Consider the following 12,582-nt stretch of genomic DNA (forward strand, 5'->3'; position numbering starts at 1 on the left):
CCACCCAGGCGCCCTCCTTGCACCCTTCTTGCAATTAGGACTGACTCTGTCACGATAAAGCAAACTCCACTCTGACACATTTCAGTATCACCGGGAGATGCTAATACATGCAACGTGAATTCATTTGTTTCAACAATATATTTTGAGCAGCTGTTATGTAGGAGGCAAGATTTGGCACCTAAGGAGTATAGATATATCAAAATCACAATCTCTGCAATCTGTATACCTAAGATTTGGTTGAGGAAAAAAGGAGCAAAGAGACCAAGACAAGGAGAAATAACTCTAGCACAAGTCTAACAAAAGAAATTTCTGTCATATGAAAAGGCAAAGTGCCATAGAATCAAAGAAGATAAGATGTTCACTTATTTGTGGAGCATAACAAATAGCATGGAGGACATGGGGAGTTAGAGAGGAGAAGGGAGTTGGGGAAAATTGGAAGGGGAGGTGAACCATGAGAGACTATGGACTCTGAAAAACAATCTGAGGGTTTTGAAGGGGTGGGGGGTGGGAGGTCAGGGTACCAGGTGGTGGGTATTATACAGATTGCATGGAGCACTGGGTGTGGTGCAAAAATAATGAATACCGTTATGCTTAAGATAAATAAAAAATAAATTAAAAAAAGATAAGATGTTGGATTTACTTGGGAGGATAAGGAACAACCTCTAAACACTTTGGACAGATGTAGAGTGTTAGGAAGACATGGGCAGGGGTCATCACAAAGTGATGAACGTGGTTGATATGTTTGCAAAAACATGTGCAGAGCCACAGAGGGAAGAAACCCAATGGGTTGGGTGTAGTTGGTAGAGAAAAAAAGCTCATTTTGACTGAATCTGTCCTATCCTGGGTTTATACTGGAAAGCAGAACCTGAGACAAGGGTTTGCATTCAGATGGTGAGAAGTAACTCTAGGGAACAGGAATGGGGCATGGAGAAATGAAGCAGGGAAACGAGATAAGCCAGTGCAAGGGTATGTTCTTGAGCTCAGTGCTGCCATGGGTGGCTATGACTCAATTTTACTGGGACCCTCTGAGGAACCATGTAGGTAGAATGCATCTCAGAATTGTGCACCTGAAGGACCCAAAAGAGTAGTAGGTTCCCACCCACTCCCACCCCCTACTGGTCAAGGGTTCTTCATGGGCAGGCCCATCTCATTTCCAGGTATGTACATGTGAGTGCCAAGCAAGTTTCTGCAAGTGTCTTTCCCCAAGATGTCTTAGGAGGCTCCGAGCAGAGAGAGACAGCTGCTTGGTGCAGCTGAGATGACATGATGTTAGGTTTACCTTCTCAGAGCTGGTCACACAGCAATGACTAGAGTAAGAGGCAGGCAAACAGGAGGTAAGGGGGGATTCTGGGATTATCTCAGAACCATGGCCAGTGAGGCACCAGAAAGTAATGCCACAAGGGTAAGTTCTGGAAAAATTATGCCTGGCTAAGAAATTTGAACTTAGTTAGCAATGGGTATCCCTTGCAAAACCTGATACCCCTGCTTGTCATGTGCAGAAAAGGGCAAGATCTCCTGCGGGGAGAGAGCCCATCATGCTCACATTCATGTGCATGATATTATGGTAAATTGTAGCTCCTTGTGATTGGCTAAGTGAATTTGGAGATTTTATGATGGGCTTTAAATAAAGTAACCCTCACCAAATGGACAACTGGCCTAAAAGCATTCTAATAAAGGAACTGTTGATTAGAGATTTGACTAAAATCCCAGAAAACATGAATAATAACAGGAAAATATCAAATACCCAAATCTCAAATACCCAAATATCAAAGCTGGCACTTCTACTTTGTGCTAATATCAAATACCCAAATATCAAAGCTGGCACTTCTACTTTGTGCTAATTTATAAGTAAAAACAAAGGCAATACAGTAAGTTCTGAGAAGTCACCTGAAAAAAATTTAAACCCATACAAGTGATTCTCCAAAATATGGATTGATTTAAATTCACTAGCGTTAATAATTAATCTTAACCAAAGTACATATTATTGTCAAATTGTTCACTAATGATATTATGAATCCATTTTGTTTACAAAACATGTAAAATGTTTACAAAGCATTTAAAATTTTTATTTCACATTTATATTATCCTTCAGATTCATCTTTGGTGGGGCACCTGGCTGGTTTAGTCGGAAGGGCCATGTGACTCTCGATCTCAGGGTCATGAGTTTGAGCCCCATGTGGGGTGTAGAGATTAAATAGATAAAGACCTTAGATTCATATTGGAACACACATCATAATATTTGTAATAAACATGCAGAATTAACAAATAATACTCTTTTATTGACAGTACTGTATGAACAAAAATGTTTGGAACTCACATCTCTAGGCCATAGGTTGTCAGAAAGAAAAAGAAGAGAGAGGTGTGTATAGGAGGCATTTTGGATGTTGACTTAACTGGATGTGGCAGCTAAGTGGATGGCGGGACAAGATCTGGAAAGAATTAAAAAGTGACCTGGGTTTTATACTAGAATAATGTTCAGAGGGGAGACATGGTACAGAAAAGGATGTCTAAAGGAAGAGGTGGTTTTGGGTATTGAGAGTGAGATGGGCTATGGATGGGCATCAGTGCATGCTGGTCTCTCAAGATGACCTATGGTGTTTCAGAATGGAAGGTTCTCTGACTGCTTGATCCTCTGTTCTGGAATCAGCCTCTCACAGCCCAGGCTGATTATAGTCCTCAGGATCTAAATAGAAGTTAGTGGTGTAATTTTTGCCCCTCTCCTTGGTGAGAATAACAGGCTGCCCTGCCATTGTGGAAGTGGCTATGAACCAGTCCGGGTAGGAAACAGACTGAAAGGTAGATGTGGAGCCCTCCCTACTATGGAAAAAGAGAAAGGGCTTCTGTGCTTTCTTCTCCTTGGACATATCCATGATATTTTTCTCCTAGGATCAGGAAAAAAGCTTATTAGAGAGGATTACTTAGAGAAAGGTCTAAATCAACAAAACCCTGAGAGTGACTGCTTTTCCCAAAGGGAGGAACAGAGGCCAGGGACACAGGCAGGTGAAGGGACACCAGGTGTCAAAACAAACAACCTGCTGGCTGCAATAGCTTGTCTCTACCTCAGCATCCCACAACACCAAGTGCTTCTGATTCTCTGAGAAGCACTATCTTCCATGAGAACAGAGACAGGCTTAAGCCCCTTTTGTGGGAGCTTCTAGTGGGCCCCCATGCCCACACCATGCAGATGTGGACATTTCACAAGATTCCCAGCCTCCAAGTGGGTTGACATCTTAGGGCATTCATCATAACCAGAAGGATTCACTTCATGACTACAAATGCTACCTTCAGTGCAGAAACCACAGGCATATAATCCACACAATTCAGACTAATAACTTCCCCTGGTCTCCTATACCACTCGGTGGCCTTTGCTTAAGTGGGAGCAGCCCAGCATCTTGGAGGAGTTTTGGGAGGCAGTTAAAGAAAACTGAGGATGAAGAAACCATAATTCCTTGCCTTTTGAAACATTCTCATGGGTGTACCCTCTGGCTTTCAGAGAATGCTCTGATGTTCAAATTAATGTTACAACCATGCCCATTGACTTGGGGGTCAGTCAAGTCACATCTCCTTCCTTAAACTGAACAATTCAGGATTGAAAAACTGTCATTTTTATTCAGTGATATGTTAAATGAAATAAAAAGTGTATCTCCCAGTGTTTCTCTCATGAGCTGTACCACCACTCACCTTAAGCTGCAGAGTAGGCTGGCCCTGAATTTCTGCACAGAAGAGACAAAGATGGTTGCCCTTGATTCCCAAGTAAACCGGATTTCCTTTCCCCGCATCATGAAATTCTTTGTCTGTACATGTTATTAAATCAAGACTGACTGGAAACACAGGAAAAATGGAAAAAGGTATCAAGCCCCAAGCAGCAGAAAGTCCAGTCCATCTGGCCTGACATTACTCCTCCCAGCCAGGGGAGGGGATGCTGAGCCATCAGGACATTCCCAGAAGGCTCCTCCCATTCACCATGTAGCTAAGACCCTTCATCATTATCTGAAGCCCACTTTCATTCTCTTACTTAATATCAGAACCCCAGTTGTTACCAAGGCATATTGCAACCCAAAAATAAAAATAAAACTCCCCACCATATTTGCAGCTAAATTTGATCACATGCTGAAGTTGTAACCCATTAGATAAATGTGGATGTGTTATGTGGGATTTCTAAGAATGTTCTTTAAAAGGAGTTGACTCAGCTAAGAGGAGCTCCTTTCTTATACCCTGTGTCTTCTTACTGCTGGCCTCAAATACTTGGATAATGGTTGAGGAGAACTTGGGCTTGATAAGCAGAAAGCTAGAATTTTTGGACTATGGGGGTATCATAGAGCCACCACACTGGCCTCAGCCTGCCTGCTCAGGCTTCTTTTTCATGAGAAAGAAATAAACTTCTTATTTAAGCCCCAGTTATATGGGTTTTCTGTCACTATTAGCTAAATTTAATTCCCAACTAATTTAGCCCAGGGGCCTGGATGTTCTGCATCTATCCTTCTAGGCAGGGGCCAAGAAATCTCCCATCAACTCTCTTTATTGAATTCCCACTCAGGACAAGGCTGCATGTGTGCCCCAGAGATTTAACTGAGGATAAGAGAGACATTGTCATTGCCCCCACAGAAAATGAGACCAAAGATGTAAGTAGAGAAATGACCAGAATAAATTGCAATGCCTGTTTTGGGGGAAGAGACCAAAGCCTGGGACAGTAGGAGTCCAAATTTAGAAGAATCAAGAAAGATCTCTCTGCAGACGTGAAGTTCAAGCCAAGAACTTAAAGTTAAGAGGAAACTAATATAGGAAAACATGGGGGTTAAAGGAGGTCTAAAAGGAGAGCGTCACAGGGAAAGGATGGGTCTTTACTGGTGCCCCCTGAGATCTCCATACTAGCTCCCATCTCCCACCCCCTAAATACAAACACATGGGAATGTTACTCTTCAATTAACGTAGTTCAGAAGGTCAGTCACTTTTAATGCTTTGCAGAGAATGGATGAGACACTACACAAATGAAGGAGGAGGGAGGACAGTGAGGAGGAAATGGCAGTGGCCCAGGTAAGAGATGATATTATCTCATAAATAAAGCATATTTTGCACATTGACTCCTCCATCTTTGCTGATGGATTGGATAGAGATCAAATCAAGGATGTGTCCTGAACTTCTGGCTCGAGGAAACAAGTGATGGTAATGCCACTAATAGAGATGGAGAAGACTGGGCTCATCAGCAGTTTTGAGAAGTCAGACCCCTAGTTCTGCTTGGGATAGAGGAAGCTGGAGATGTCTGAGGGGGACATGGAGAGGATGCGGGTAAATCGTTCAGAGTGGACTTCTGGGTTGGAAGCACAAATGCCAGAGTGATAAATGTGATACATTAATCTAAGAGACCAGATCCCAATCCTTTCAGAAGGGTTACATAATGATTGCAGACTGAGATCTGAGTATCTTCAACATTTGGAGATTTTATAGAGAAAGTGGAGTTGGAAAGGAGAATGCCAAAGAGAAGTCAGGGAACCACAAGAGAATATTTCTACAGAAGGAGATGGGAAGTGTTCAAGAAGGAAAGAGTTACTGATTATGCTGACTGTAGCTGAGGAACCAAACATTGTGAGGATAGGGAAGCATATCTGGTGACCTTGGGAAGAGGAGCGTGAGAGAACAGTTCAGAAGTCAGGTTGTTTGATGCAAGCATGAGCAGCAGAAGAAGTAGAAACAGGTTGTGTAGCCAGCTCTTCCATGAAGACTAGTATATAGTACTGTGTAGAGATTAGTATATGGGGGAAAGCATGGTTATCAAGAATGGAATGTGGGAATCAAGAGAAGGAATTTAGTATTAAGCTTAGAAATATTATATTAGAGCATGTCTGTCAGTGATAGAAAGGATCCACCAGACAGACGAAGGTGGAATATACAGGGAAGAGAAAAATTAAATCAAACATTGAAGTCCTAACAAAAGGGAAAGAAGGTGAGGCAGACTGACTTTTGCTGGGAGGAAGGAATATCTCCCATTATTAGAAGAGAGGACACCCAATTAGGAAAGTGTACAGGTTTGGTGGTGAAAAGATGATTAAGTTTGATTCTGGAGACATAAGTGGCGATGGTTGAAATTTAAAGAAGAGAAACTCCAAGGGGAAGCTCAACTGCTGCCTAAGTGGGCAACCTCTTCTTATCTGAAGACATTATCTCTTGATAAAGAACTGTCAACTCCTCACACCCTCATCTCTAGGTACAGGGATTCTTCCGTGGAAGAGAACCTTCTTGTCCTTCCTGTGAACATTGGGCTGCCACCCAGAAGTAGGAAGGGCCCAAGGCCAGGCTCAAGCAAGCTCGGTCCCATTCCCAGTGGAGCTGGTGTCCCTTTTACAGGCAACAGTGGCTTTGATTGTCACTCACCAGGTTTGACATTCCTGCTAAAAGGAGTTGCTATTAGTGAATTTTCTCTCAGGATCCACACCATTTGTCGAGAATCATGAACACCAAAGATTCTGGGAAACTCTACCACTGAGAGAAGACAGAAAAGCACAAAACACATATGAGGTTATTCTACACTTCAGGACTCTATCTGCATCGTGGTAATAATGGTTTTTGAATCCTTGAGGGTAGGATCACTGCTCTGAAAAAGAGTAGCTATAAGGAAAAAGGAAGAAGAAATACGGCAGGAACTGGTTTGTGGATCAAAGCATCTGTAAGATTCTACGTGCATTTATAGTTCCCAACAGATTTTCAAAATTTGTCTTTTTTTCTAGGGATGTCAATGACTTGTTGTTTTCTGATTGATAGCCTCTGGGTAGTGAGAGAACCAAAAATATTCAAATTGTCATCAGTAGGTTTCTCATTTTTTTTTTCCTTTGCTCTCTTTACCAAAATAAATAATAATTCTGAACATATGTAATAAGAAAAGAGCTAAATGCTCTGAGATTTTCAAATGCAGGTTTTGTAATCTGCATGGTTTAGTAAGAAATAAATGCATCTATAGCTGATTAAATGATAGGAGCCCTTGTACTTTATTGTCTTTGGGGAGGCAGGATGGAGAAATTTCCAAGCTGGTTTTAAATTCACCACTCACCTTGTGGGGTAGCCATGACGGCTTCAGATCTTCCTGGGATAGAAGAGGTAGATTAGATAATAGAGAAGAGGTTGTCAGCAGCTGGTCTTGTGGGGGAAAGAAAGAAGAAAAACATGTCACCCATTTCTCACCACCCCTTTTCCACCCTAGAATTTTGTGTAAAAAATTTTTTGAGAAACCTGCCCCAAGATCCTGTCCCAGATGCACATTTGAGACTAAGGATGGGGTTTTCCAAGGGCAGAAAACCCCAAATGGAAACTCTCATCTCGTCTCATTCCCAGTGGACTAGGTAGTCCTTGTTCTCCAGACTCTGATGGCCTTGAGATGCCCTCCACCCATCACATCTGTGGTTGTGAGGAGGTTCCAGAGCATCACCTCAGGCACTACTTAGTACAACAAGTCTCTGGATTTAAAGGAAGGAATGAAGGTGGGGGACTGTGCACCTATCTCCAGTCTGGCCTCCCATATGGCTGCTGAGGCACCAATCATCTTGATTTCAAGCTTGAAAACCTCTGAATAATGGGCAGCAAATCTACCTCTCTGACCTGCATCTTCCCCCATTCTTCACCCAAAGAGGCATTGCTAGGATATTGCACATGGACATCCACAAGCTCTATTAGGTATTTTGACTGTCAGGGGCCATCTGTCCCTGGGCTTCTAATTAGAGAACCCGGACAGTTCCCCAAGAAGGCCACAAACTCCGCATATTGAGAGCCAGCTGTTCACATCCCTCCCCATCCCAGGATCCTCACAGCCTAATTGAACAGTTATCACTGGACAGGGAGTAAGCAAATCACCACCTGCACTCTTAGAAGAAATCCTCACTCCTCCAGCACCTTGTGCTTCCGCCAAGGTTCCCCAAAGCCCCCCAAGGCTACACATAGAATAGTGAAACAAGACTTCCCACAAATGGCTTCTGAACTGAAATTACCTTTGTCCAAGAGATCCTCTTATTCCTGGATCCAAAGTTAAGGTTCTATCTGCATCCAAGGGCACTGGAAAGCTATCTAAGACTCTTAACTTTTACTGAAAAGACAGGAGAGACCAGACACCCAGATGCAAGAGAAGATCACGGGTCAACAGTCTTCATGACTACAGGCTGCACCTGTAATCTCTATTATGGACTATGGCTTTCTCAGGACTCAAGTGCTATGACTGAATCGAACAGGTCCCAAGCATTTTATCCACACTGGGAAGGAAGGAGGTTCTGCCTCACTTGGGCTGGGACTGCCTAACACTCAATATTTACTGGTTCCTGGTGCCAGAGGATTCACTGAATATGTAAATGTCAACCAAGCATTATTATGACTTGTCTATTCACCCTGAAAAAGTAGGGCATGCCAAGCCCTTAAGAGCAACAACCAGGAAATAGAGTCATCAACACTGAGCTTGAGGAAAAGAAACATTATGGGACTGCCCCAGGGCTGATGACTGGATTCTTTTGCCACAAAATGACACACTGAGAAGTTATTCCCAGGAGTGAAAGCCCCTAGTAGGTTTAAGAAAGACTAAAGAAGAGGTGGGTCCTCGAAGACCTGTGAAGCTTACTCCTGGACCACAGTCACCATACTCTCTATCAATCCCAGACCAGTTAAAAATGCCCCAGTATATGCTTCTCCAGCTTTTCAGAGTCTGTGTACATGCTGCTTCTCCATTCAAGGGAGCCTCCCCTGGACAAAGCCTGCTCCTGGGCACCTGCCTATCACTGACTCTGGATCACTGCCCTGGATTAATGGGAAGGGGAGCCTGGCTCCCAGTATTCCACAGCTCTGAGCTAGAAGACACACATCAGGCCTTACATAAAGGAAAACTAAGGCTGTTGATACTCTGGGTCAATCCCTTCAGGCCCATTGAGTTCACTGTCCCTGGGACATTTCCTTGCACCTATCAGCTTCACACTTCAAGGGTATTCATCTCAAGGGAAACCTCAACCAATGGGGGAAAGGGCTTTTGGATAAATGTCAGTTTCCCCAGATTCTGGTGGGACAATGGTAGGGTTTCTCAGGGAGAACCCACACTAAGAGAGTAGTTAAGTGTTCAAAAGCCATAGATTTGAACTCGAAAGATGTATGTTCACAATTAGGCTTTGCTACTTTCAGATTTGTGTCCTTGGAAGAGTCCTTTCACTTCTCTGATCCTCAAATAACTATTATATGAAATGCATTGTACCTTGCTGGATTATCATGTGGGGTAAAGAGTAATCAAAGCACCCAGCACATGACAGCTTCCTGTAGTAACTGATCTACTAAGTCTCCTATGTCTCTCACAAGACCACAGATCAGCCTACTTGTCTCTATCAGCCTTTTTCTTTGACCACTAATACATCATCCCAGCTCTTGACGTTTGTGCTACCTCATCAACCTAACATCCTTATGTCTACACTGTATACACTTCCAAGGGATTCCCACTGCACAATGGGAAATGAAAGGTCATTAGGGTCTTCTCCTGGATAGCCCTATCACCATTCCCTCGGGAGCATGGAATCATGAAGCACTCACACTTAAATGTGCAGTCGGTGCCTCTGAGTCAAAACTATGATTCAGAATCAATCTGTGGCTATGATGAGGAGTTGCCCTAGGTATCCATTAACATGATTTGATTTCTATGCTTTAAGAAGAAAGTTCAAAGCCTATGACATCACCCCCATGCTCCCTGTATAGGACCAGACCCACTTGGATATCTTGAGGAGAGAGATTCAATGTCCTGCCATAGGGTACAAAGAAGCAAATATTCAGGATACAATGGTATGGATGATGCATGCAAACACATTCAGGGCCGCAGCCAATAAGACACGGATCCTTTCAGAGTCATTATTTCATCCTATAAATATATGGGGCTCCATGTAGCTGGTGCCATTGTTGAGGTGATTGGGGTTTTGGTGATACCAAATAACCCAAGACCTCTACTTATGTCTCCCTAGTATGGAGGTGCATTCTTTACTACCAAGGTAGCAAATGACCCTGAGAAGGGACACTGTGTCAAATATGTGAAGGAAATTTCTCTCTCTCTAAGAAAAGCAATCCATAGGAATAAAATCCTACTGTCTTCTAACTTCCATTGTTGTTAGTGAGAAATTAGTAGTCAGTCTTCTGCTTCCTTGAAGATGGTGCCTTTTTATTTTCTGTTTCTCTTACTTGCTTATCTTTGTCTTGGATTCTATGCAATTTCAGTCTGATACTGATTTCTTTTTATTTACCTTACTTGGGATTTATTGTGTTTCTTAAAACTGTGAATTGGTGTCTTCATCAGTTTGAGGAATGGAAAGAAAAAACTTGTAATGGAACTCCACACTCTGGAGAATTTCTTTCCAGATTAAAGGCAAATCAAAAACCGTCTCAGATAACTTAAAGCTCAGGATGTGGAAAGGCTCACTTTAGGGAATAATAAAAAAGGGGCATCAAGCCAAGAATTCTCTATAGCAGAGAATTTTTTTAAGATTTTATTTATTTGAGGGGCACCTGGGTGGCTAAGTGGGTTAAAACCTCTGCCTTCGGCTTGAGGGGTCCTGGGATTGAGTCCCACATCAGGCTTTTTCCTCCTCAGGGAGCCTGCTTCCTCCTCACTCTCTGCCTGCGTCTCTGCCTACTTGTGATCTCTGTCTGTCAAATGGATAAATAAAATCTTTTTTAAAAGAGGAACTGAGTGAGAGAGAGAGAGCACGAGCAGGGAGAGGAGCAGAAGCAGACTTCCTGCTGAGCAGGAAGCTTGATTTGGGACTCAATCCCAGGACCCCAGGATCATGACCTGAGCCAAAGGCAGATACTTAACCAAATGAGCCACACCAGTGCCCTCTATAGTAGAGAAGTCCATGCTTTTTTTTTTTTTTTTTTTTTTTTTTTTTTTTTTTTTTTTTTTTTTCAGAAATAGCTCTTCGTGTGTTACTGAGCCCTCAGGGAGAAACAAACACATATATGAGGCACCTAGTGAACATTCATCCCAAACTGTCCATTTTGATTTGAATTATGTCAGACTATCAAGCAATAAAGTTAGACACATGCCCAGAAGCTCTTCACTCTCAATCCAGAATTGACCCCAAGCAGAACTAGAGGGTTCATGTAAGCTATATGAGCATGTAATGAAGATCCCCATGTCACCAGCATAGTTGCCACAGTGCCCTTCCCCTAGCTTGCCTTTCCAGTCATATGGAGGATCCCCCTATAACCAGTTCAAAGAGGAGAAAAAAGCCCAAGTATCGTTTACACTTTGGTCAGCTCAATATGAGCTATCAGGCAAAGGTGGATGAGAGCTGTTTTACAAACACACTTGGCAGTGTCCTTAAGGAACAGTAAAGAGAGGAAATAGTCAATGGGAATAGCTGGGAATAAGGCAACAGGTCATTCACTTACTATAAAAATAACAATGTCCCAAAGGAACAATACACACAAATTCCTTCCTAGACAGTAGTCAATGAGTGGATTGCTGATCAGAAGACTGAAAGGTAAGGAGATACGGAGTAAAGGCATGTGGATGGGTATATGGGAGTGGACACAAAAGGTGAAGATGTTTGTATTATATGTTAATGCCCACCAGTGACCACAGAAGAGTCATTAGATACACAAGCAAATAAAACCACTCTGCTAGTTGACATTACCAACTACCCTAGAACAGACATGATGGGCATATGAACAGTGGGAGTGCATTCTATTTTGTAAGGTCCTTAGTAAAACATTGATTCTTAGGCTGTGCTGTAAACCTACTAATTTGGAATTTTGAGAGAAATGTTTTTTTTTTTTACACTAATTTTTTTTCTTTTCAGGGTAACAGTATCCATTGTTTTTGCACCACACCCAGTGCTCCATGCAATACGTGCCCTCCCTAATCCCCACCACCTTGTTCCCCCAACCTCCCACCCCCCGCCCCTTCAAGATCCTCAGGTTTTTTTTCAGAGTCCATAGTCTCTCATGGTTCACCTCCCCTTCCAATTTCCCTCAACTCCCTTCTCCTCTGCATCTCCCCATGTCCTTCATGTTATTTGTTATGCTCCACAAATAAGTGAAACCATATAATTGACTCTCTCTGCTTGACTTATTTCACTCAGCATAATCTCTTCTAGTCCCATCCATGTTGCTACAAAAGTTGGGTATTCATCCTTTCTGATAGAGGCATAATACTCCATAGTGTATATGGACCACATCTTTCTTATCCATTCGTCCATTGAAGGGCATCTTGGTTCTTTCCATAGTTTGGCGACCGTGGCCATTGCTGCTATAAACACTGTTGGTGGGAATGCAAGTTGGTGCAGCCACTTTGGAGAACATTATGGAGATTCCTCAAGAAATTAAAAATAGAGCTTCCCTACGACCCTGCAATTGCACTCCTGGGTATTTACCCCAAAGATACAGATGCAGTGAAAAGAAGGGCCATCTGTACCCCAATGTTTATACAGCAATGAGAGAAATGGGTTTTGATTCACTAGATCCAGAGAGAGCCCAAACATCTGAGCTTTTATTTCAGACCCCAGATGATTCTGATATTACTTCAAGTTTGAGAAATGCAGATACACAATATATTTCAGCACTGACGCCATTTATTTTATTTTT

At 42.6% G+C, this 12,582-nt stretch overlaps 1 protein-coding gene across 1 annotated transcript; it reads right to left on the bottom strand.

The window, feature by feature from the left end:
• Positions 1 to 2,303: 2,303 nt before the first annotated feature.
• On the bottom strand, positions 2,304 to 8,241 carry LOC122915757 (interleukin-36 beta-like). The gene is made up of 5 exons (XM_044262501.1): positions 7,974 to 8,241; positions 7,043 to 7,128; positions 6,370 to 6,477; positions 3,682 to 3,821; positions 2,304 to 2,882 (listed from the first exon to the last, which is right to left on the bottom strand). Exons 2-5 carry the CDS (start codon positions 7,056 to 7,058, stop codon positions 2,652 to 2,654), a joined length of 495 nt encoding a protein of 164 aa, XP_044118436.1. The 5' UTR covers positions 7,059 to 7,128; positions 7,974 to 8,241; the 3' UTR covers positions 2,304 to 2,651.
• Between the last annotated feature and the right edge of the window lie 4,341 nt (positions 8,242 to 12,582).

Source organism: Neovison vison, chromosome 8 (genome assembly GCF_020171115.1).
Source record: "Neovison vison isolate M4711 chromosome 8, ASM_NN_V1, whole genome shotgun sequence".
Lineage (NCBI taxonomy): Eukaryota > Metazoa > Chordata > Mammalia > Carnivora > Mustelidae > Neogale > Neogale vison.